Source organism: Euprymna scolopes, chromosome 15, assembly GCF_053919585.1.
Source record: "Euprymna scolopes isolate OS-2025 chromosome 15, ASM5391958v1, whole genome shotgun sequence".
NCBI classification, from domain to species: Eukaryota; Metazoa; Mollusca; class Cephalopoda; order Sepiida; family Sepiolidae; genus Euprymna; species Euprymna scolopes.
The window spans coordinates 59,724,504-59,750,810 of record NC_136496.1 but is presented as its reverse complement, the minus strand read 5'-3'; the positions used below and the strand labels follow the sequence as shown (position 1 = coordinate 59,750,810).

The 26,307-nt window shown below is 34.0% G+C and overlaps 1 protein-coding gene across 2 annotated transcripts in view; it reads left to right on the top strand.

The window, feature by feature from the left end:
* Positions 1–26,307, top strand: part of LOC145293838 (uncharacterized) — a 398,476-nt gene that overhangs the window by 165,477 nt on the left and 206,692 nt on the right. For both annotated transcript variants that reach the window (XM_080140504.1, XM_080140505.1), the window contains one exon: positions 20,316–21,632. In XM_080140504.1, coding sequence (XP_079996630.1) covers positions 20,591–21,632 — 1,042 coding nt within the window. In that variant the 5' untranslated portion in view covers positions 20,316–20,590. The remainder of the gene's footprint in view (positions 1–20,315; positions 21,633–26,307) is intronic.

The window sequence follows — 26,307 nt, the reverse complement described above, 5'->3', positions numbered from 1 at the left end:
AACGTAGATTCCACGAGCAAAGCTTCTTTCTTAGAACTGCAGGCCTATGGAATTTTCTTCCGTTTTTCTGCTTTCCAGCTGATGAGCCGTTCCATATAAGTTAACAAATTTACCGAATCTTCATTACTAACGGTTACTATATAGTCTAATTTCTACTGTACATTCTTTAACCCTTATCCTTGAGTGGCCTCTTGGCCTTGATAAGTGGGGAGACCTATGTAAAAAAAGAGGTTATATGGACTCAACTTCCTGCTCGAAAATTGAAATATTTCAGATTTACATTAATTTAATCTATAATCATTGGACACTAATAAAGCACGATTCCTTAAATTTCAATTTCTTAACATTGCTTAAGACTTATTTTTAATTTTCTAGAATTAAAAGCATGAAATAAAATTTATTTTACCTGTTCATAGGTGTGGGTATTCTAGTGTATGCATATATATATATATATATATATATATATATATGTGTGTGTGTGTGTGCGTGTGCTGGGACGATTAATCAGAAAAAATCGGAATTTTTGGTGGTATCATCATCAGAAAAAATTGTGCCTATTTTTCGATGCCAAAATCGATTCTTTTGTCCTTTTTATTTGATTTTGTTTAAAACAAAATCTCTCACTGCCGGTAGTTATGATAAAATAATAAATATCTATTCATGTTAAACTATCAGTAAAGCTAAAATCTATAGCTCATCTTCCACAAGTGTATTTTTATGCTTGAGAAAATATTTGCATACTTAACATATATTTTGACGGTAATTGGGAAGAAATATTGTTAAACATTTGGAGGTTTGTAAAGAATCTTAATCGGTAATTGTATTGGAATCTGGGAAAAATATCGCCCCATCACACATATATTCACATTCACTTAGTTTATCCCAAAACTCATCAACGTGGCTACATATAAGACTGTATAGTTCCAACCTGAGATCTCTGGTCTGATAACCTGGAGTATACATCCATGCACTCAATGATTCGGTTGTATACATACTGCATTTTAAGTTGGCTATTAACGAGATCCATTCTCAGCTTTTGATAAAGAGAACCATTGCATTACAGCTGTAATTGCGTGTGTATGTATGTGTGTATGTATATATATTTGTGTGTTGATAAATATCATTCATAAGAAAAGATGTTATTTGATATTCATTCTAAATTTTGCTTTCACAAGTTCTCGCTCAGACCAGCTTTTCTTGTGGAAGAAATACATATGCGCGCGTGCGTGCATGCAGTTATTTATAAAAAAAAAAATCCCAAGTAAATTAATGTTTTGAAAATTGATCAGCAGAATTTTTTTTAATGATTTAGTCAATCTGGTGCATATAAGATATGAACACATTCGGTTCAGTAATTACCTGCTTTACATTTTCCTGCGTTTTGAGATTTGCACATAGAGATGATGTGTGTAATGAATGTGATACACATTATGTTTGTAATGTGTGTAATAATGTAATAATAAAATGATGTGTGTAATGAATGTGATACACATTATGTTTGTAATGTGTGTAATAATGTAATAATAAAATGATGTGTGTAATGAATGTGATATACATTATGTTTGTAATGTGTGTAATAATGTAATAATATGTGTGTAATGGAATGTGATACACAGTATGTTTGCATGTTATCGCGTTTCATTGCACTTAATGTTTTGGATCATCGAATTAAAAAATAAATTTCTCTTGAAAAAAAAAATCTGGTTTCCGGAAGTGAAAAAGTATTTCAGAAAATGAAGAAAAGTGCTTTTTCTTTTCTGTTTTCTTATCTAAAGAGAAAAAGGGAAGTCAGTGTATTTTTTCTTCTCTAGAATAGATTCTAGAGAAAAAAAAATACACTGACATTGAATAAGAAATAGTAGTCACATGGTTTAAGGTACTATTTTCTCTTAGTGTAAATAGACAGTTTAGCACTGAGTAATTAGTCCATCGACAAATAGAATGACTTAACGTATGAATACAGTTTTTTGGATTAATTCTTCAGAGCAAGTCTTTTCTGCTTTCAAACGGTTGGAATCAGACATGGTCCTGTGCAACGCATCCTCTAGACAGAAGTTTACCATGATGCATTGTACCCCACTTTTTGTAAAGATCGCTATTGTCTGTTATAAATCCGTTTCCAGTAATAAAAGTAATAAAAGGTATTTTCAATTAAACGATGCCCTTGTCTAATGTTTCTTCTGTGAAGTGAAAAGACTTTCTATCAAACTATTACATAGAATCAGGAGGACTGTCGGCCTAAACTAAAACTTTATAATAGCTGTGAATACCCAATCGCCTCAACCCCCTTCATTATAACTAGCCATTATAAAGGAAAGAGTTAATTTTCAAGGAAAGCGGGGGGGGTAGGAGGATTGAAAGGGAACATGACTATGTAGGGTGCTTTTTTGTTATTTTTAATATTTGGTTATCACTTATCAAGGCTAGGTGCTACCAAATCCAGCCAATCTGAAATATTGGCTTCTGACATAAAATGCACCGAACTCCTTACTGCTTTGTGTCATAGAAGTTGTTTCTTTTTCACTAGTCAGTTAAAACTCTGTTATAGAACTCTTCAATGACACCATGAAAGTTTTCTCGCCCTTTTCAACCTAAGCTACCATAAACACAAAGCTAATAAAACATTATGTGAACCTCCTTAATCACAAACTTTGTGTATTTTGTAGTGGTGAGATAATGAGATCAATCAGAGTTGGAAATTTTTTTGTGATATGGAATTGGCATCTATTATCCGATTACAAAAACAATTTGTTTCTTGATAAAACCAAAAAAAGAAAAAGGAAATGAAAACATTCAATTGTTAGTTGTTCTTTTACAACAAAACTAAAGCTTATAAATCCATTCTCAGAGTTAGCATTGACTCTCCCAATGTAATTTATAATTTTTTTATTAGTCAGTTACAGTAAACAAAGTAATTGTTCTGGAATTTATTTGTATATTTCCCAAGAAAAACTTTTCACACATACTTGCCAAACGTCTGTCTCTTAGGAAGTTCAGTTTATTAAAATTTCAAAATCCCTTAGGCAGCTTGTCACTCATCAAATAAAAAATAAATTATATCTACATTTAAACTTATCCTGGTTCCAAAAAGAATGAGATTCGTGTATTTGTTACTGTAACAGACAGAGGAGAAAAAACAGATATACAACGAATATGTTACTAAATGCTGGTATAAATTACTCTTTACCTATACGGATAAAATTATTTGTGTTTAAACTTATTTTAAAGCGTTTTTTTTTTACTTCAAAATAAACCTAGTGTCCACTCTGTTAAGTTTGAACAAAAAAAAAAAAACGGCTGTCCATAAGCCCTGCACAAGGACCCTTGATAACTGCTCAAAATCGAAAATTAAACGAAATACTAGTAGAAAAACACCAAATTTCAATCGTGCGAAAATGTAATGTTCTACCAGTATTTTGTTTAATTTTCGATTTTTGAGTGATTATATTTAGTGGTAAAAATAATTTGAATGTCCATAAAGTTACAATTGTCTGAAACTGATGGCCATTTTACATTAAATTTAAATATGAAACTGCTTTCTTACTCGAAATTTTAAAATAGTCTTTTTTTCTTTTAGCCACGCAATCATGTAAAAAGTAGAATCTTATTTTATGGGGAGTGATTCAGCTAAATGTTAATTTACAAATTTGCCATTATTATTGATAGTACTATTATTTTTGATAGTACTATTATTATTGATAGTACTATTATTATTGATAGTACTATTATTATTGATAGTACTATTATTATTGATAGTACTATTATTATTGATAGTACTATTATTATTGATAGTACTATTATTATTGATGGTACTATTATTATTGATAGTATTATTATTATTGATAGTATTATTATTATTGATAGTATTATTATTATTGATAGTACTATTATTATTGATAGTACTATTATTATTGATAGCACTATTATTATTGATAGCACTATTATTATTGATAGCACTATTATTATTGATAGTACCATTATTATTGATAGTACTATTATTATTGATAGTACCATTATTATTGATAGTACTATTATTATTGATAGTACTATTATTATTGATAGTACCATTATTATTGATAGTACCATTATTATTGATAGTACCATTATTATTGATAGTACCATTATTATTGATAGTACCATTATTATTGATAGTACCATTATTATTGATAGTACTATTATTATTGATAGTACTATTATTATTGATAGTACTATTATTATTGATAGTACTATTATTATTGATAGCACTATTATTATTGATAGCACTATTATTATTGATAGCACTATTATTATTGATAGCACTATTATTATTGATAGTACTATTATTATTGATAGCACTATTATTATTGATAGCACCATTATTATTGATAGTACCATTATTATTGATAGTACCATTATTATTGATAGTACCATTATTATTGATAGTACTATTATTATTGATAGTACTATTATTATTGATAGTACTATTATTATTGATAGCACTATTATTATTGATAGCACTATTATTATTGATGGTACTATTATTATTGATGGTACTATTATTATTGATAGTATTATTATTGATAGTATTATTATTGATAGTATTATTATTGATAGTACTATTATTATCTGTGTTTTGTTATTTTTAAAGTAAAGCAAATCAATCTAATTGTCGACAAAACTTTATATTTGACAAAAAATATAAACATGATTTCATAGAGGGAAGGAAGAGAATAGTTAACAGTTCCTCCTGTGTTAAGAATGGTTTTCTAAATAGTAACATTATGAAGAAACACATACTTAACATGGGAACGGGCTTTGTAAACCATTCTGTTTCTACACTGTTTTCTTATTTTGACTACCAATCGTAGATTCCTTTTGTTCATGAAAATTTCAAATAATGAACAAATGCAATTACACTTTTTTAAAAGAAAAACAAGCCGTATCTCCTAATTTTTAATCAATTATAAAAACATTTAGACAGATTTATTCTTGTAATATACACCTGTCTCAAGTGTATTTTTCACGTTTTACAAAATATGAGGTACCTTCAATAAGTTTCCATACATTTTTGTATTGCTCTTTTAATGATAGTACACACATTAAACTTTAGTCCCCTTTGAAGTAATCTCCTCCGGCTGCAATGCACTTGTACCATTCCAACAACTTATGAAAGGCCCCATGGAAGTCTTTGTGTAAGCGTGTCAATGACCCTCGTCACAGCCTCTTTCATCTCCTCAATTGCCTTACAACGACAGCCTTTAAGGTTTTCCTTGAGTTTCGGAAATAACCAAATGTCATAGGGAGCAAGATCTGGACTATAAGGAGGGTGAGAAACTGTCTTGATGCCCATCTTGGTCGAATAGTCTGTGACAAAGATGGAGTTGTGGACTGGTGCATTGTCCTGGTGGAAATGCCACTGACCTGATTTGAAGAATGCTAGGATCTAAATTGATCAGCTTGACCATCTCCCTTTTGTCATGACGTCTTTCTTTCTGATATTCTCTGAAGATTTTGAGACAAACTTTGTGAAAATCTTCCACATCTTCAGTTTCTTGCGAATAATTGTGTATACAGTTTCCACACTGACATCAAACTGTGCACTTATTGTCTTTATGGACACACGACATGAAATTCTTTATTTGGCCAGTCGACTTCTTTACTCCTCCCACACTTCATCATCCCTCACAGACCCCCTGCTTTCCTTGAATCTCTTATGTCACTCAAAAACTGATGCTCGATTCATACAAGATTGTCCAAAGCAGCCTGGAGCATTTTATTCGCCTCTGTGGCATTTTTTTACAACTTTAAAAAAATTTGATCGTTCTTAAGTGTCCTCACATCAAGCATTTTTGAAATTCACTGTGACAATCAGGTTTTTAGTAGGGTGTACTCCAATTCCTGCTGTAGCTGTTCATTTGAACCTGGAATTATAAAAATTGGTTGGTCATCTCATAAGATGTATAACAATAACATACTGAATTTTCAAGAGTCTACGACATATTAAATGCTTGTACAAAAATGCCTGGAAACTTATTGAAGGCACCTCGTACTTGCTGAAACAACATGGGGATGTTTACTGTAATTTGAACTATTGTTTTTTTTTTGTTTTTTTTTTGTTTTTTTAGATCATTAAATCTTTAATTGAACGTTTAGAATTTTTTAAAGAATCTGAATCTGTACTTGCATCGAAATTGAGGAAAATTATTGGAATCGTCCCATCATTAGTATATCATTCTTGTAAATATATATATATTTTTTTTGATAGCATAACCTTCCAATATCATTTTGTCTATAACACCCTATTGAGTAATTCTATCTTAAGTAGCTACCATGAAAATGTCAGTGTGGCATACAATTCAGCAGTACTGGATGAAAATATAGGAAATGGAGAATTTGAAGCAATGTACAGGGCTAAGTCTAGATAAAAGATTTTTCCAACTTGAGCGATCATTATAATCTTTATTTTTCTCAATCTTAGACACAAAAGTGGCGTTTATATGTCGCTTTCAAGGTAAGTGAATGTTTCCCACCAAAACAAAAATGGCTGTGCTGATATTATGTTGAAAAACTGAAAACCAGTGATGAAACCATCACTTAGTTAAAGATTCATCTCGCGTGAATGAAATTTATCAAATTTATCGATTTTTAAAGTTTTTATTGCATTTAGATTTGTAAGTAATTATTTCTTAAGTTTTTGAAAATGCAGTAAAAGTTGATTAATATTTGTACATGTAAAAGTTGATTAATATTTGTACATGCAAAAGTTGATTAATATTTGTACATGCAAAAGTTGATTAATATTTGTACATGTAAAAGTTGATTAATATTTGTACATGTAAAAGTTGATTAATATTTGTACATGTAAAAGTTGATTAATATTTGTACATGTAAAAGTTGATTAATATTTGTACATGCAAAAGTTGATTAATATTTGTACATGTAAAAGTTGGTTAATATTTGTACATGTAAAAGTTGGTTAATATTTGTACATGTAAAAGTTGGTTAATATTTGTACATGTAAAAGTTGGTTAATATTTGTACATGTAAAAGTTGGTTAATATTTGTACATGTAAAAGTTGGTTAATATTTGTACATGTAAAAGTTGGTTAATATTTGTACATGTAAAAGTTGGTTAATATTTGTACATGTAAAAGTTGATTAATATTTGTACATGTAAAAGTTAATATTTGTACATGTAAAAGTTAATATTTGTACATGTAAAAGTTAATATTTGTACATGTAAAAGTTAATATTTGTACATGTAAAAGTTAATATTTGTACATGTGAATGGGTTTTATACAACTGTAGCAAAACTGTTTTTCTTCTCTAGAACATTTGTGGTAATAGAATAAAGAAGTATCATCTTCAAAGCATGGTAAATCTTTTGCATGTCAAGCGACCGTTTGCCAGAAATAAAAAGCACATTCTCAGATTTATAGATTTTATGGTTATTTTTCTGCACGAGGAACAAATTTGTATGTGTAGACATCAACACTTTAGAAAGGGTGAATAAACACATAAGCAAAACTGTCCGTCAACTGAAAGAGAGCATTATTTTGTTGTAGATTTTGTCAGTGTTTTTATCCTGTATTTGGATCATCCTGAGTGTTATTTGCACAATGTTTTGGCCGATGTAACCTGCGACTTTTTTTCAGGTGTATCTTGTCAAACTTGAAATTTACAAGGGTTTGTAGCGTAATGGATAAAGTACTAAGTAGAAGTTCAACCCTTTTAGAGGTGGAAGGTGTAATACTAAAAATACGAATGTGAATTGACATTTTTACCCGGTCATGGTTGTTAGAATGAAGGTAAGTTATCTTCATTGGACTAAATAAAGGGTTCTGTTTGAAATTCCGTGTAGATTCTAGAGTTTGATAGAAAGATTCCAGATTTCGACCAGAAGGTTGGAGGTTACATAAACCGAAACGTAGTGAGAATAACACTCAAGATGAGAATAATAGCTCCAATAATCTAAATAATACAAATTACTAATCCTCATCTCAAAAATTCAAAAACACAATTTGTGTTGTATGAACAGAAGTTTCGCCCAAAGTTTGAACAATTATTGTCTTTAATGTTCTACTGGAGATTTATATACGTTTTTATTTCTTACGTTGTCGCTGAGAATTTAAATAAAAACTAAATACTAATGAAATTAGTCATATTAACCTGTGTATCATGTGTTGGCTAGAAATTATTACAAATCGTTTAATTGCTGCATTTGTACAACTGACAATCTTTCCGCACTTCTAAGCAAATCACTTAAATGCCATCGAGTGGAAAACACTTAAATGATTAGCACTAAATAAGATAATGAACACGCTACCCATCCGTCCCTACCCTGAAAATAGATTGAGTAATTTGAAGACTTAGATCTCATAAGGCCTAAAGTCGAAATATTTTAAAAGCACTTTCACTGAACTTTTCAAAGTAAATAACGTTGAAAATACAAATAAAGAAAAGTTAAAATCATAAAATAAGAACGCATTAACGTAGACAATACATCTTTTTTCTTTCTTTTTTTTTTTCTTTTAATCTCTATTAAAGCTAATCTTATTAACCCGTGTGTATCACTCATTATATTCTTTCAGGATTGCAAGCAATCTATACAAGTAAAATAAACTCTTACATATATTTATTCCACCAAATAAGACTTTTTATCATTTAAGAGCGTGGCTACACAGTTACTCAAAGAGGGGAGCGGGCATGTACAACAAAATAGCAAAGTGTAAAATAAAATTTTTCTTTGAATGTATGACATCTGACAATTCTATCTTTATCCATCCCTCTATCATACCATTTAGCAAATTTAATACTTTATTATTCCACCTAAACTATAATGTTGAGCACTCTTGGATATAGCACTTTCCAAATTTTATACTGTATGGAGGAGGCCATTTTTCTGATGCATTAATCCCAGACTACGAGGTCTGCAATGGTGGACTTTATCTCAGCTTGACACGATCACGGGCTTCATCAGGATGAAAGTCGGTTTTATGGGTTGTTCTGTGCATCATTGATCTACTTTCCCAGCGAGTTCTATGGTATCTGTGTTGGTCCTTAGCTACTACCGTGATGCCTCAGCACATGTCCAAATCATCTTGCCCTCAACAGTGCAATGTTGTTGCGCTTTTGGATATCCTTGTTATATGGAATTCCCTCTTAACCTTTAATGATTCACTCCTAAATGATGAATCGTTCTCCATGAATTCAGGAATATATTCAATGAAAAGTGGCGAGAAACCTGGCCACATTATTTTTTGCAAACTTTGGGTCTTTTTCCAAATCTTTGAAAATAAGCAAGATACAAAAAATTGAGAAAAGAATTGCTATATATCACATTTAGAGTTCTGTTAAGTTGTAAAATTTTAATTGGATCAGTGTCTCCAATTAAATGATATGTATGGGGTAAACTCTTAAACTAATAAACATAAATTATTGGATACATAGTCTAGCAACATTGTGAATAAATGGGCACATTATTTTTACTTTTGTATTATTTTTTGTAAACTTTACAATTTCGGTAGTATGTAAAAACATAAAATAAAATAAAAATTAAATTAAAAACTGATGTGGTATATATTGCGTATACCCGTCACATTCATTACATTCTGACATATTCTAAAAAATGCAAATCTATTTATACATACCACTGAATGAACTCTTAAACACCAATTGGAAAGACTAATTTGCATATTGATTTTTAAAGATTTAATAATTGTATTTTATTGATTTCGGATTCTTCATTTTTATTTTTATACATCCCATTGTGAACATGCAAATAAAGCAGTTATTGTTGAGAACAGCTTGTGTCCAATTAGCTTTTTTTTCTCTTGCACGCTCTCTGTTTCATTAATAATTTGATTTAAAATAATTCTAACATTTGCCAATATATCGCAAAGTGTCTCGTTACTTTTAAAACAAGGTTCAAGTTATAAATAAACTAAAACTTTCTTTGAATGTATGTCGAGTGCAAATTCTAACACTGACAATAGTTTGTATTTAATTTGAATGAAAAAAAACAAACTATTGTATTAATGTAATGTAAGAATATATAAAGGTTTGTTATTGGGGTCTATCTCTAACTCTAGAAGCAGTTCCTGAACAGACAGGAATAACTCTAGCTATTCCTACCCAGCGTTATCAATGAGTAATCGAATTATTTTGTGAAATATTGTTTCTTTTTTTTGCCTTTTTTTTTTGTCTTACTACTTACGACTTATAAAAATGGACAAATAATTAACAAGTAATCAATCAGAAGTACAGACATGTTTGAAAATACATAATGCAATTAATATTTTTGTATAAGTCGAGGAAAAGAACTCTATAATTGCCCACCGTAATTTATTTCGATGAGTAATGGAAAATTGTCTCCAGTATAACAGTTCTCTTAATTAGAATATTTAAAGGAAACAAAAGTAAAATATATTTGTACTATAAGATAGTGGGGTAAAAAAGAAACAATAGCTAGTCTAAATCAATTATCCATATGCTAGATGAATTGCTATCCAGGTTTGTTATAACTGTTATATAAGTTCACACAAAGTGGATCAAAAGCTCAATAGTAATTAGAATACTAGAGCTGGAAACATAAGGGAATAATCAATTTTTAACTTAAAACATTTTTACTCTCATATCAAATCATACATTTTTTGACTTAGTATTTAAAACAGATATTCAATTTGTTTCATCAATGGGAGTTTTCGAATATAAAAACTCTTCACTGATTAGATCAATTTGACATCTTGTTTTCATATTGTAAACAAGAATATTTGACTTAATGCAGTTCGAAATAATTTTTTTTTTTTTTTTTACTGAAATCTCCTATATGATTTATGAAAGCAATTAATGCCTACGTGTAGTTAACAAACTATATTCTATATCTGAAGTTGAAACTTTCATTAGTGTGATACATATGACTCTAGCTCGAATTTCCAACCTTAATTGATGCGCTTTTTACATAATTGTTAAACTTTATTGGAAATAGAGCTGGGTATAGGATTGACTTCATAATATATTTCTACATTTTGAAAATGAAAAAATATGCCATAAATAAATAGATCAGAAGTATCCATGCTTCATTTTTAAATGAATCTAGCCTGATTTATTGCAGAACCCTGAACGTTTCCCGGTAACTTACTTGCTGTTCATATTCACATATATACACATACACCAAGTTAAAGGTATGCAGAAGGAAAAACTCGTGAATTAAAACGAATTTATTAAGAGTGCTCAATAAAGAGCAAAATATAATATTTTTATTTATATAGACAAATATTACATAGTCGCGTCACTGAACATGTTAATGTTTCGGACAAATGGTCTGAAACATTAGCATGTTCAGTGTAGCGACTCTAATATTTCTTCAGGCGACGTAATACTTGAAGAAGTCTAGTTCGTAAATGTAGGAATAAAGGAGATACGTATTACTCTATATTTTACTTTTTATCCTTGATTATGTGATTCTAATACATTATTTTTATTTTTACTTCTACTGGTATATCCCAGTAATTTTCCTACTTAATATTTAACATCCGTTGTCCTAGTGACATATGGCCGAGTGGTCCTAGACGTTGTATCAAAGTTTACAGTTACCCAAAGGTGCTAAGTTCAATCCTGAACGAAGGCAGTGAAAAGTAATATTCAAAACAGAATCAGCAACTATGTCCCAGAGCCTAGCTGGAGTCCAAACACGGTACCCCCCATAATAATAATAATAATAAAGAGTTGGGTTCGAGACTCCTAACAAACGGTTCCCTAGTTCGATACAAAACACCCGATGAAGGCCGGAGGGCAAAACGGCCGAAACGTTGTGACTATAACAACCAAGATGAGGAAGTCAGTCCGACAATCTCAATAAATGAAAACACCTCATCTCAAAAATACTATTACTATCCGTTTATTACTTCCAAATTTTTATAAACTATCATTATTATTCTGCTATTTACTAATCTATTTTCTAATAATTTTTTAATTCTTTACTTTATTATGCCTTCTCTTCATCTATCATTATACTGTCTTTTTATATTTTCTGAATCATTAAGATTAATTCTCTTAATTTTACTGGAATTATATATATTTTAACAATTGCTTTTTTAAAACATTACTAGTATGTTTCTTCTTTTATTCCTTAATTTTAATATTACATTTTGAATTTTAAACTTCACCGTGGTAAATATTTTTAGCTAAACTGATCGAAATATGACTATTAATCTTTAAATCTTACATATTGAATTCCATCGTGATAAATATTACTTATTTTAGCTAGACCGATGAAAATATAACTATTAATCTTTGCATGCGGACCTTCGATGCCTTGTAAATAGTGATGGATATATTTCCATACTGTGCATACATATATGCATGTGTCTGTATGTGCTCCGCTAATGTGCATATACGTAGACGTATGTGTGTGTGTATATGTTTAAATTAATGTTCTTATGTATACATTTCTTTTTCTCCACCCTCCTTTAATTTAACTCCTTCTTTCTCAATATTTTTCCTTCATGACAGACCTCATGTTTTGACATTTCACCCTCCTTCGTAGACAACTCAATGAAACTCGATTGTTTCATCAACTTCCCACTTTTTGCTGCTGTAATCCACACTGACCTTCTTTTATATACCTTCTGTTCTTGCCTTTTCTTTTTCTTTTTTATTCTCTTGCCGTCTATTCCTTCTTTCCTTTCAATGTCTAGAGTCTAAAATATCACTTAAACCCCACTCCTTCCTTCTGTTATTTTTCTTTTTTTTTTTCTTTTCAATATCTCCTATTTCTACATTTAAGAACCAGACTTCTTCACGGGAACACAGGCTTTATTACGTCACCTGAAGAAGACTTTTGGTCCGGACAGACTACTTGTCTGAAAAATTAGCATGTTCAGTGTAGCGACTATGTAATATTGTCTATATAAATTATTTTCATACCTACACACACTAGTGTTTTATACTTTCACAATCATCAGTACAGGATGTGATAATTACTGCCAATCGAAGGATTCAAACTCATCTACAAAGTTACCTTTGACTCCATTTACTGGGACATCTGAGCCCACATCAATTAACACGAAAATTAAGGGAAATTAAACGCCTATAAATGCCAAATGCAGAGAAGCTGTCAGTATTCTAACGATATATATATATATATATATATATATATATATATATATATATATATATTTAACAAATTTCTCTTTCCCTCATGTTTTTTATGATACTGTCATTTTCTTCAATTAGAAGTTTGTATGAAAAAAAAAAAACAGTAAAAAAATTCCTTGTATATCCTTGCCAAGTTTCTGGCTGTAAGTTCTTATCTGGTTAAAAAGGATATACATAACTATTTTGCATGCTTACTATATTGACATAAAAATCTCTAACAAGGAGAATGTTGTTTGCTATAATACAGTTGGCCTCTCTGATTTCCTGAAATAACAGATCAGTGATTTTATGTCTTTAATAGATTTATTATTTGAGATGGCGCGCTCTGACTTGCTTTATACAAACACAAGGAAGTATGTTATACAGTCATAAATATTATAGCGTTTTTGCATTTATATTTTTAAGTCAATTTTTAATAACATTAAATCCTTTTGATTTTTAATACAATATAGAATCACTGACCTACTCCAGAGGGGAATAATTTTAATGATAAAACACACTTAGCATAGTAAATATTTCCTTTTAAGATCTTGATGTTCAGATCTTGACACCATTTTATACCTAAAATTAGATTTGGTTTGATGTCCTTCTTGGATAACTTTAGAAATGCAGTTCCAAACTAACTTAATTTTATTGATCCTCCTTGGTCTCAAATCTATCCTTATTAAATACTCTTTTATTTTATTTGAGCTTCTCTTATCAACTAATTCTGCTCCCCCAACTCTTCTGCATTTACTAATCCAAGAACCTCATCCACTTTTTAATGTGATTATGCCAACAAAATAGTCCACACACTTTTCCCTATACTCTATATATTTAATTTTTTAAGGTAATCAGATCTAAGCCCATCTTGCATTACACATCTATCATATCATTCTTTTATTATTTCCATCCATGCAACACCACACTGTGCAGATACCACAGATTCTGCCCCTAGTTGACAAGGTATCATTCTACTTCTTGGTAATAGTATACTGTCCAGTACAGGAGCTCTAACTCTTTGGTAGCGCTTAGAGCAGCTGCTCCATCAACAGTTGAATAATATCGGGATTTTTGTAGTGTCATGTTGTGCATGGAAAGGGACCCTGCACTCACCCCCGGTGGGCTTTCCTGATGCCACAATCCTAGTAGATGGAAGGTCAACTGATGGTCTACTTGTTGCATGTCTGGTATTCTGCATAACCACTTGTTTAGCACCCCTTATCTAAACTGAAAGTCTTAAAAAATGACAGTACAATATAAAATTACGCTTAAACCAGGACAAAACTCAAGCAAAACCAAATTGCCTCCTTCCTTGAGGCTTGCATATACAAACATCCGTGGGCTTAGAACTAATTTAAATGATGTTGAAGCATTTCTCCTAACAAACACCCCCGATATCTTCGCAGTAAGTGAGACTAAACTACACTCCTCTATCTCCTCAAACTATTTTAACATGCCTGGTTATCTACCACTCTGCCATAAGGACTCTGACAGACATATGCACGGACTTGGAGTCTATATTCGAAACACCCTCCCCTTGACAAGAGAAACAAAAGAGAATCGGACGATCATGCCTTTATGTGCTTTAGACTTAACATGCAACATAACATTAGTTACTTGTATTTTCTCTACTGCTCTCCCTCGACCCAGAACTGTACCCTAATAAACAAAGTCTCTGACAGCACAGATATAGCACTTTCCCTCTACACTAGTGCAGAAGTCCATATATTTGGTGACTTCAATGTCCACCACAACAACTGGCTTGGATTTTCACAGACGTAGCTGGTAGCACAACACATAGCTTCTCTATATCTCCTTCCCTATCACAGATGGTTACGTTTCCAACCTGTTTCCCAGACCAGCAACAACATCACGCATCACTTTTAGATCTGATTCTGACCACAGTTTCCGATGATTGTGTTATGAATGCCCACAGCCCACTTGGGAACGCTAATCATGCAGTGATAATGGTTGAAGTCACCCTAAACTCTAGAATCAAAACTGAAGAGCCATTGCTCAAAACAGCAAGATATTATAAAACGGCTGACTGGGAAGCCATCCGGGATCTCATCAGAGACGCCCCATGGCGAAATATTTTCACTTCCTGCTGAACGGTGCACAAATGAGACCACTAAATGATTCAAAACGCCAATTGAAGCACATGTTCCCATGCGGAAATTTTATAGCAAGCCCCACTCTCCCCAATGGTTTACTTCTACTTGTGCAGCTGCCATTGTGCAAAGGCAGCAGTCGTACTGCAGATTTAATAGACATAAGTCCAGTTCAAACAGACAGAAGTGTATAGAAGCCAGAAGTAACTGTATGAAAGAAATAGACAGCTAAGAGAGAATTTACTGAAACCACCAAAACACGCAGTGAAGCACAGAAATTAGGAGCCCATGACTTCTGGAAAATCTACAACAGTGTAGTAAATAATAGTAAATAATGGGCAATCAACAATTCCCCCACTATCCAACAATCATGAGGTTATTTGTTCAGCAACTGAGAAGGCTAACATGCTTGCCAGTCGGTTTGCCTCCAACTCCACATCGGACCCTGCTAACCACCCCCTCCCTAACTTTCCTTTGCAGACAGACGCCACACTAGATGATCTGAAAATCACCCCTTCTCAAGTGCATGCTATCATAAAAAATCTTGACACTTCAAAAGCATGTGGACCTGATCTCAACCCAGCTGTGCTATTAAAAAAGTGCTCCGCCAAAGTAGCTCCAGTTCTCTCCAAACTTTACAACAAATGCCTTAATGAATCTCGCTTTCTTGCCTGCTGGAGAACTGCTTCTGTGGTACCAGTTTTCAAGGATTCTGGCGAAAGAACTGACCCAATAAATTACCGCCTCATTAGCCTCCTCCCACTTGTCGCCAAAATATTTGAGTCCAAAATTAACCAAGCTCTAGTCTTACAGATGCTAAACTTCTGACCGACCAACAATATGTATTTAGGCAAGCCCGTTCCACAGCAGATATCGTAACTGTAATCTCTGAACATGTATACCATTCACTGGAAAAAGCAGGGGTAGCACTAGATATATCTAAGGCTTTTGACAGGGTATGGTATGAAGGTCTTCGCAGGAAAATCAGATCATACAGTATCACTAGAACAATACTTAACATAATTAAAGCCGCCTTAGATAAAAGCAAAATCCAGGTTGTCCTCGATGGTCGTACATCTAAACAATAGGATATAAATGTGGGAGTGCCTGAAGGATCTATCTTGGACCTCTATTATTCCTAATATTTAGGATTTCCCTGAGAAAATTGTCTGAGATTGGGTATATATGCTGATGACACCACACTCTATTACAGACAGAACAGGAAAACAAATGAACACATATCCAAAGAAATGGCAGAAACACTAGAGGATGACCTCCGATTTGTAGTGGAATGGGGACAAAAATGGGCGGTCACATTCAATGCTGCCAAGACTGAACTTCAATAATTACAAGAAACCTTCTCTACCAGCAATAGCAATGGCCAAAGACTCTTTATCTGAAAGTAAATCTTTTAAACTCCTCATCCTAACGTTCACAGGAAACAGGAGTTGGAACAGATACATTGAGAGCATTGCCAGGACTGCTGCGAAGAAGGTAGGTTCTCTCTACCGTGCTAGAAAGCTACTAACGCCCGAAAGTATCCTTTACCTCTATGAGGCCACCGTTCGCCCATGTATGGAGTATTGTTGTCATATTTGGGCTGGTGCATCTGCTACTAGTCTCTCACTCCTAGACAAGGTTCAAAAGAGTCGCCAACCTGATAGGTCCTGAACTGTCATCAAAGATTCAGCCTCTGTCCCATCTACGAAATGTAGCATCCTTCTGCCTGTTCTACAAGTACTTTAACAGTGAATGCTCCAACCAACTGCAAGCACTTGTACTCCCTCAACGTAAATACCCCCGAAAAACCCGACAAGCAGCTAAATCCCACCCCTTCACAGTAGAGCTCCCTAGATGTAAGAGAGCCTTCTACTCCAGTAGTTTCTTCCCCAGAACTGCTAGACTTTGGAATTCCCTTCCGGGTTCCTGCTTCCCCAACTGTACTGACATGCAGAAGTTAAAGTGTAACGTGAACCGACATCTTGCTGCCCAACTCCCCGCATAGTACCCCTGGAGCTTATGTCCCTAATAGTATCCTGTACATCAAAGTGGCAGTGCCTTGTTTGGGGTGAAAATGTAATTAAAAAAAAAAAAATTTTAAATTAATCTTAAATGTAAGATTTTAAAAAGAATGTTACCTTGAAAGTACGTTTTTGTAGGTCTTTTTTTGTTTGTTTGTTTGTTTGTTTTCACTGGTTTTGGACTTTTTGTTTTCTTCTGTTAACTTTTGTTCTGATTTTGTGTCCATGAATTTCACAAGATCAATGTTTGATAGTCGAGTCGAGTGCTGATATGTGATGCACAGGTATTTAGAAAATCTATTGGTCTTTAATAATATATTTTACCATTTCTTGACAATCTCCTGGTAACTTAGTAACTAGACATTGAAGTGCTCACTGAAGAAAAAAATTGTGGAATTTGAGATTACTGTTTTCATCTTGGATATTATTTTCACAACGCTTTGACCAATACCGCCTCTGACCTATTTCAGGTTCATCTTGTCAAATTCAGACATCATTCAATCTTCAGTAACACTAGTAATATAACATTTAGATTTCTATTTGGTCATGGTTGATGAAACAAGAACAATTTACTCCTGTAGATTAAATTTTGTAGAAATTACTTAGTTTAACTCTGCGCTTTCAGAGTTCAACACTTCACACTGAAGAAGGTCGGGTGTTACATGAGACGAAAGGGTATGAGAACAGCATTTTAAACAATCCAAATAATACAAACTACACTGTCCGTCTAAGGATACGATGGTGTAGCAGTGGACAGGGTAATAGGAGAGGATAGCTGTTGCCCCTCACTCACCTTTTCCAAGAAGCCAGAGAATTCAAGAGAAAGATAGTCGATACAGTTTTGCTTTAACTGCGCCACAGGAGTTGCCGGTGATGGCAATATAAAGTCAGGCTGCATTAAGGACTCTGTCTTTGGATTTTCTGTCGAGGTTTACTCCTTAGCCCCTAATGGGGTGATCTCGCAAGATAGCGGAGGTTTTGAATCAGTTATCTTCTCTTAGGTGAGCTACCATGCAAAGTTGATGAGCCTCACCTGCCTGAAGTGACTGGTTTTAAGGCACCAGGAGACCACCTTTATCTCTTCTTCCGCTTAGTATAAAGAGGTTTTTTGTAGCTAAACCACACGAGAAGGCCAGGAGCTGGACTTTGTTGTTAGAGATGCACACCATGAAAGCATTTTTTTAGGGAGAGCTTATCCTCATTACCACCTTCAGTTGTGACAAACTTTGAAATCTATTGCACACTTACTATGTAAACACCTTGAATAAATTAGCAAAGTTACAAAATTCTTGAATGTTGCTGTCTACTACAATTTATTGCATTTTTTCCCTTCAAAAACCCTTTTCATAGTTTCTTTCTTGTTACTGTGGCATGATTCATAAATGCTAAAACTTCTTGATAACTGCCATATCCATAATGAATTAGTTATATTCATTATGGGTATGGCAGTTATCAATTGGAGTCGTACTTTGATCATCCAGTAGTGACTAGGCTGAATTGCTTTATAAGTTGAAATCAAAAGATCTTTTTAGTCAAATTCAACTCAACTGTACTTTAAAATGAATAAAACCAACTCCAGTATTTTTTTGTCACTGGATAGTTTTTCATTTAGGATTTTACGTACGTCACAGAATGGAGGAGGAACAACACAAGATGTTTTTCTGGTTGCGTAATTTTATTAAATCTTAAGTGATATTTTTAGAGTTTATAGAATAGTACCTTTTTACAATTGCTTATTTCTAGCATCCTCGACTGGCCTCCACACATCTCTGCACTATACGATGTGTAAAATACAGTTTAAAAGACCGTCCATTCATCGTAAAAAGCCACATCTTTCACACAGTCTGTTAATATTTATTGGCATAGAGAGAATAGAACCAAGAAGTTGATTTCTTATAGTTAGCTGTAGTTTCTGTAGTGACCATCCACAAATGGATGCTTCAGTCAAGAGAATATTGCAGTTTTGTAGAAGATCATTCTTGATAACAGGAGGCAAACCATGAAAAAAAATATGGTGAGCTAATCATGAAGATGCCTTAAGCATGTATTTCAGTACAATTTGCTAAATCAAGCATTTGATAACTAAATAATCGACCTCCAGGCATAATTTTCTCAAGTACGTGGCGAGCCCTTCAGAATATCAATTTGGATGAATGAATCTTTTTACACTTGATGTACCAGGTTCATTTAATGACAAGACTAGGTCTAATTTTTCAACACCTGTTTTTGTTACAGGTCGTTTTGTATAGTCATGTATAATCTGGTATGCACACTGTGGCTGGCAAATATACTCACTAGATTTGAATAAACAATGGTTCTTGGCCTTCGGGCCAGGATCAAGGTATTTTTATGTTTACAAATTTATTTTAATGTATTAAAACACACACACACAATATACTTTGAGAATCTTAGGTAGGATGACCCCCGGTATGCTTGAGGTATTGTGGTGAATGAGAACTTTGCTAGGCCATACTTGATCCTAGCTAAAGGTACTGTGACGAAGATGACCATGGACATCCCCTCCCCAATTTTGAGTGGCCTTGGGCTTAATATTTTGTTTATTACTGTTTTGTAACTTTTCAGAGTAAATAAAAAAAAACATAACTTAAATGTGTAGTATCTGTTCTGATACTGCACTTTTTTCACTTCATTTTTTTTGGTCTTGGTTAATGGAGAAATCCTTCATAACTGATACATTTTTATTTTTGTTACTGACCAGAGTGCCCCTTTTTCAGGAGCTGGTTTCACCCCCACATTAAAAACCGACCTTGTGTCTAACTCTGCTCTCGTGGGGAGGCAAGTAAAAAAAAAAAAAAAAAAAAAAAAACCCTAGCTCTTTTGGAATTGATGTGTTAGGAGTTGTTATGATAGGACAAGCAGATATTTATTTAAGGGGATGTAAATGTGAACTTTGTATCTGGCACTACATTTTTGTTATCTATACTTAAATTAAGCTTATTGTTCAAGCGTTCATAAAACTAAAAAATTGCATATTTTAAAAATAAACATTTTAATTCTTATATTTATCTCATTTGAGATTAATCTTTCTTGCTTTTCTTTTCAGGTTTTGAACAGACAATCAAGAATGTCAAATGGCAGAATATCTAGGAGAAAAAGGATACGTTTAAAATAAGACATCTTACCTGGAAGTTTGGTAATATTCCTCCTGTGATAACTATATCTAAAGGACCCGAAACTGAAAGACGTGTTCCCTAAAAAAGCAAACAAAAACCAAACAAACTTTAAATACATGCCAACATACAACGCATAAACCGTATTCTCCATTTTGTTTTTGGTTGATTTTGTTAAAATTTATTTACCCTATGGCTTCTGCTTGTAATGGCAGGTGCCCTGGTCAGAGGTTCTATCACCAATCAGTTTTCTTCGAAACCAAAGAAAAACCACTTTAACATATACCCCTCTGGTCCAGCTACGCATCCTTTGCATTCCTATCCAGACATCGTGTCTGGAGAGACCAGTGCCCAATCGTTGGTGGCTGGGCGTCATCGAGTATCCCAGAACTCATCCCGGACTGATGGTCAGAGACAGCCTACATCCGATGTCATTACTGAACAAGGTGGGCTATCAGTGTTCTCTCCATTACGTGAAACTGCCACTAACACAACCAATACGGCTGTTCATGGCCACGGGTCGCAGTCGACGGCGGCGACTGCTACCCCAAACTTACCGCCGGCCCCTACCCCTGCCCCATTTGGAGGATTGCAATTGTCATCAATATCTCCAGTCTCTCCTTCTTCTCCCAGCCACCAAAACTTTTCCGATCATCGATCTAGCCGAAGTGGTGACGAGAACAACGTCAGACTGCTTGATGGTGCCTATCTGCCACCTTTTCCGATGCAAGGCGGAACTGACGTAGATCTTGTAACTTCCAGCTGGAATCCTAGTGAGGAACCGATGCTGGGAAGAGCACAACCGATCAGGACACAGGATTTGAATCCTGGAATCTACAGTCCAGACTCTGCCAATACCAACGAAATCCTTCCAGACATTTTAAACTCTCACGTAGTGTCCCGACCGGTGGCTCTTAGTCGACCAAACCAGCATCGTAGCCGCACTGATCGTTCAACACGAACAACACGGAGTGGTGACCGAAGTAATAATGCTCAGCAACCACGCAACACCACCAACCAGTCGTCTTCACGACAAACTGGATACCAACGCAGTCGAACAAGTGTGTCACGGCACTCAGACCAGAACTGCAAAGCTCCGTGCCTCAAGTGCCTGACGACAGTCACGTCTTTCAAATACGTGCTAATTCTTTTGTCTATGTTTGGTGTGTGCTGCGTCATTACAGGGATTGTACTTGCGGCTCTACATGCTGTCGGAAGCAGTTTTCTCTTTTTGTCGATCATGTTTCTAGGTAAGTACTTATTTATATATAAGTATACCTTTATTGAAGATGTATTGAATTTTTTTATTCTAGGATTCAGTTTAACTGATTAATAAACAAGTGTGGGCAAGTTATTTCAAATATGTTTAAATGCAAACGATAATATTCATAATTATTTTTGGCATTCATCACTCTATGGAGGTTGGACACGATGCAATATCTGTCTGATATAGAGACCTTTGGGGATTATTTGTATTGAAAAAAGTTTGAAACTCGAATAACTGTTAACACTGACTTCAATGGGACCGTTTAAGCTTAGATTCACTGGATATATTTGAAAATAATCGATTTGTTGCATCTGTCAACAATAATGCAGTTCATACATGACAGGACGTGTTTTTTTTTCACTTTTTTCCTTTTTCTTAAGATTTTTAAATCATGTCGCAATGATTTCAGTTAATTCTTTTTAACCATCAGTGGTTGACTTCTTTTTTTTATTTGCTTATTTCTATGCAATATGAAGTCGTTCTGTTTCTCCAAGGTCGTCAGTTCGATCCTCATTAATAACTATCGATATTGACATTTTCTTAATTTTTAAACTGCATATTGGGCAAAGAGAGATCTCTTTATGGCAGGGATAAGGCAAGTCAAAGCCATTTCTTTTATTTGATCAGAATTCAGTCCGCTACAATATGCTACAGCTATATTATCATTGTTGTAGTAATTATAAGCTCCGTATTAATACTTTTCACTGGATTCACTAAAAAAAACTGGATGTGACTTCATCCTCTTTCTCATCAAGGACAGCATTTGGTTGGGATGTGTAAAAAAAAAAAAAAATAAAAATAAAAACAAAAAAACAAAAATAAAAAACAAAAATAAAAAACAAAACAAAAATAAAAAAACAAAACAAAAATACAAAACAAAACAGTATTATTTTATTATTGGAATTCTTTAAAATGAGTAATTTATATATTTACTTATTTGTGAACTGTGATCCTCATCTTCATCGTTATTTCACAGCGTTTCGGCCAACTATTCCTCTGGCCTTCATCAGGTGCTTTAACTGCAATGGGATAGGAATGTTAAGTCTCTTAACTGTATCCTCAGTAATTACTGCCTTCCATAGTTGTTGTCATCTCACCACGTTTTCGGGGCCGGCCCATGGCACGGTGGATAGATGTTTAATATCTACGGTTTCAGATGAGTATTGTCTGAAGATAGCAGTTTCAATCCTACCCAAAGCCAGCCAGAGGATTAGTTGGCCAAAACATGGTGAGACAACAATTGTGGAAGGCAGTAATTACTGAGGATACAATTTAGACTCAGCATTCATCCAGTGGTTAACCACCTCATGACGGTCAGAGGAATAGTTGGCAAAAACGTTAAACCACAACTATGAAGATGAGGATAACAAACTATGAAGATGAGTCTGCAAATAAATAAAAAGGTAATGAATGGTAATTTTAAATATGTTTAAAAGCCAAAAATCATTTTCATCATAGCATTCACCAACTATGCCTAATGCAAGTAGGATGAATTGTAATGTTTTATGTGACTGAGAACAATGAAACAAAAAATTTTAACTACTCGAAGCTATGTACATCAAAATGCAATAACCTACAATTAATAATATTGCATATAAAACCAGTAATAATATTTTACAATTTTTAACATAATACCATGTGAGGCTAATTTTTAACATAATACCATGTGAAGTTGATTATCGCCTATCAAAGAAAATAAATTAAAACCACAAGGGCACATGGAAATGTCTTTTTGTGATGTGACAAATGGTTTATTTCTTCGTTTGGACAGGGCATGTTTGTGAGTTTTTTTGTCTTGTTTTTTTTTTAAGATTGTTAGTGTCACGCTCAGCAGACGTTTCCACATACACTTATGATTTTAATTTATTTTCTCCAAACATCAATTATAATATCATGTGATACTAATTCTTGCTTAATGGAATTTAAATTGTTAGCATCTCTCCTTCACAGTCTGAAAATATTCTCCCGGAATCTAATTGACCTTAAACACCCGTTTTACAGTTACTTTCTCCAGCTTTTTTGTTTGCTTTTCTAATCTGATGATTAGATGAAGAATCGAAAACGTTTATGATACAAATAAAATTTATTAATTTGTTTTATTTTTATCAAAAAAAATATCATAAAAATCGACAAAATAAAGGTATAATTAAGCAGAGGTTTTGTTATTTTAACGATGTTTGCTTAAATTAAAAATTTTGCCTAAATACACGTGCTATAAATATAATGATGTTCTAATTCATTTTTTTTATAATGTTACATGTTGTATTAAATTTTATACTAGGTCTATTTAGGTTATTGTAGTCGAACATATGGTTTGCTTTTTTCACCGTTATCTGAAAACGGAAGCCTGAATGTTCCAAATAATACGAATTACCATCCTCATCTCAAAAAATCCGAAACAGAAATGAGCATAGGCGTATTTTCTGTCTTTTTCCCTTATTACTTTCACAGGTGTTTTCTAAACTATTCATCCATCTTTGAGAAGATTGGTAAGCCACTTAAATCCAACCGAAACAGATTACTCATTTATTAAATGATTTTGGAATAGATAGATCTCTTCAGACACTTTCTTTCTCACCACTCTTTAAGAGACTGCCGCCTCTCTAATATTCTACCACATTTTTTTTATTTTCTTTCTCGTTTGTCATTCTTAACTGATGTGAAGAAATAAGCGCTATTTGTCTCTGACCACTCAATCGATATTGATTTATTTGTTGGTCATTATAAACCTACAAATTCCAATCACGTAATGGATTGAGGATTATCGGATATTTTTAATTATGCTAATGTTTATCAATTTTAAATTGCATTTTTCTGAAATAGGAAAAGAAAACCAAGAAGATAAACATTTAATTTGCTGCCTTTTGCAGTTTTCATTTAATTTCCATTTAGTGCTTTATTTCGCTTGAGCACACAAAGGATCAATGCAAGATGTTGGCTTATCTTATGATTGAGGTCAACAGGTGCAAATGATATTACGAAGATTTCTACTCTTTCTGTTTTGCTCTCGCCTTTCTGTTTCGTTTTTCTATCTTACTCGTTTTCTCCGCTCAGACGCATCGTGTGTCTATCCGTGTCTGTCTATCCATCTGTCTACCGCCAAATGTACCGTCCTACGTATCTCTCTCCCTTCAAATGTACCATCCTGCATATCTCTCTCTCTCTCACCAAATGTACCGTCCTGCATATCTCTCTCTCTCTTCAAATGTACCGTCCTGCATATCTCTCTCTCTTCAAATGTACCGTCCTGCATATCTCTCTCTCTTCAAATGTACCGTCCTGCATATCTCTCTCTCTTCAAATGTACCGTCCTGCATATCTCTCTCTCTTCAAATGTACCGTCCTGCATATCTCTCTCTCTCTTCAAATGTACCGTCCTGCATATCTCTCTCTCTTCAAATGTACCGTCCTGCATATCTCTCTCTCTTCAAATGTACCGTCCTGCATATCTCTCTCTCTCTTCAAATGTACCGTCCTGCATATCTCTCTCTCTTCAAATGTACCGTCCTGCATATCTCTCTCTCTTCAAATGTACCGTCCTGCATATCTCTCTCTCTTCAAATGTACCGTCCTGCATATCTCTCTCTCTTCAAATGTACCGTCCTGCATATCTCTCTCTCTTCAAATGTACCGTCCTGCATATCTCTCTCTCTTCAAATGTACCGTCCTGCATATCTCTCTCTCTCTTCAAATGTACCGTCCTGCATATCTCTCTCTCTCTTCAAATGTACCGTCCTGCATATCTCTCTCTCTTCAAATGTACCGTCCTGCATATCTCTCTCTCTTCAAATGTACCGTCCTGCATATCTCTCTCTCTTCAAATGTACCGTCCTGCATATCTCTCTCTCTTCAAATGTACCGTCCTGCATATCTCTCTCTCTTCAAATGTACCGTCCTGCATATCTCTCTCTCTTCAAATGTACCGTCCTGCATATCTCTCTCTCTTCAAATGTACCGTCCTGCATATCTCTCTCTCTTCAAATGTACCGTCCTGCATATCTCTCTCTCTTCAAATGTACCGTCCTGCATATCTCTCTCTCTTCAAATGTACCGTCCTGCATATCTCTCTCTCTTCAAATGTACCGTCCTGCATATCTCTCTCTCTTCAAATGTACCGTCCTGCATATCTCTCTCTCTTCAAATGTACCGTCCTGCATATCTCTCTCTCTTCAAATGTACCGTCCTGCATATCTCTCTCTCTTCAAATGTACCGTCCTGCATATCTCTCTCTCTTCAAATGTACCGTCCTGCATATCTCTCTCTCTTCAAATGTACCGTCCTGCATATCTCTCTCTCTTCAAATGTACCGTCCTGCATATCTCTCTCTCTTCAAATGTACCGTCCTGCATATCTCTCTCTCTTCAAATGTACCGTCCTGCATATCTCTCTCTCTTCAAATGTACCGTCCTGCATATCTCTCTCTCTTCAAATGTACCGTCCTGCATCTCTCTCTCTCTCTGTTGCCAAATGTACCATCCTGCATCTCTCTCTCTCTCTGTTGCCAAATGTACCATCCTGCATCTCTCTCTCTCTCTGTTGCCAAATGTACCATCCTGCATCTCTCTCTCTCTCTCTGTTGCCAAATGTACCATCCTGCATCTCTCTCTCTCTCTCTGTTGCCAAATGTACCATCCTGCATCTCTCTCTCTCTCTCTGTT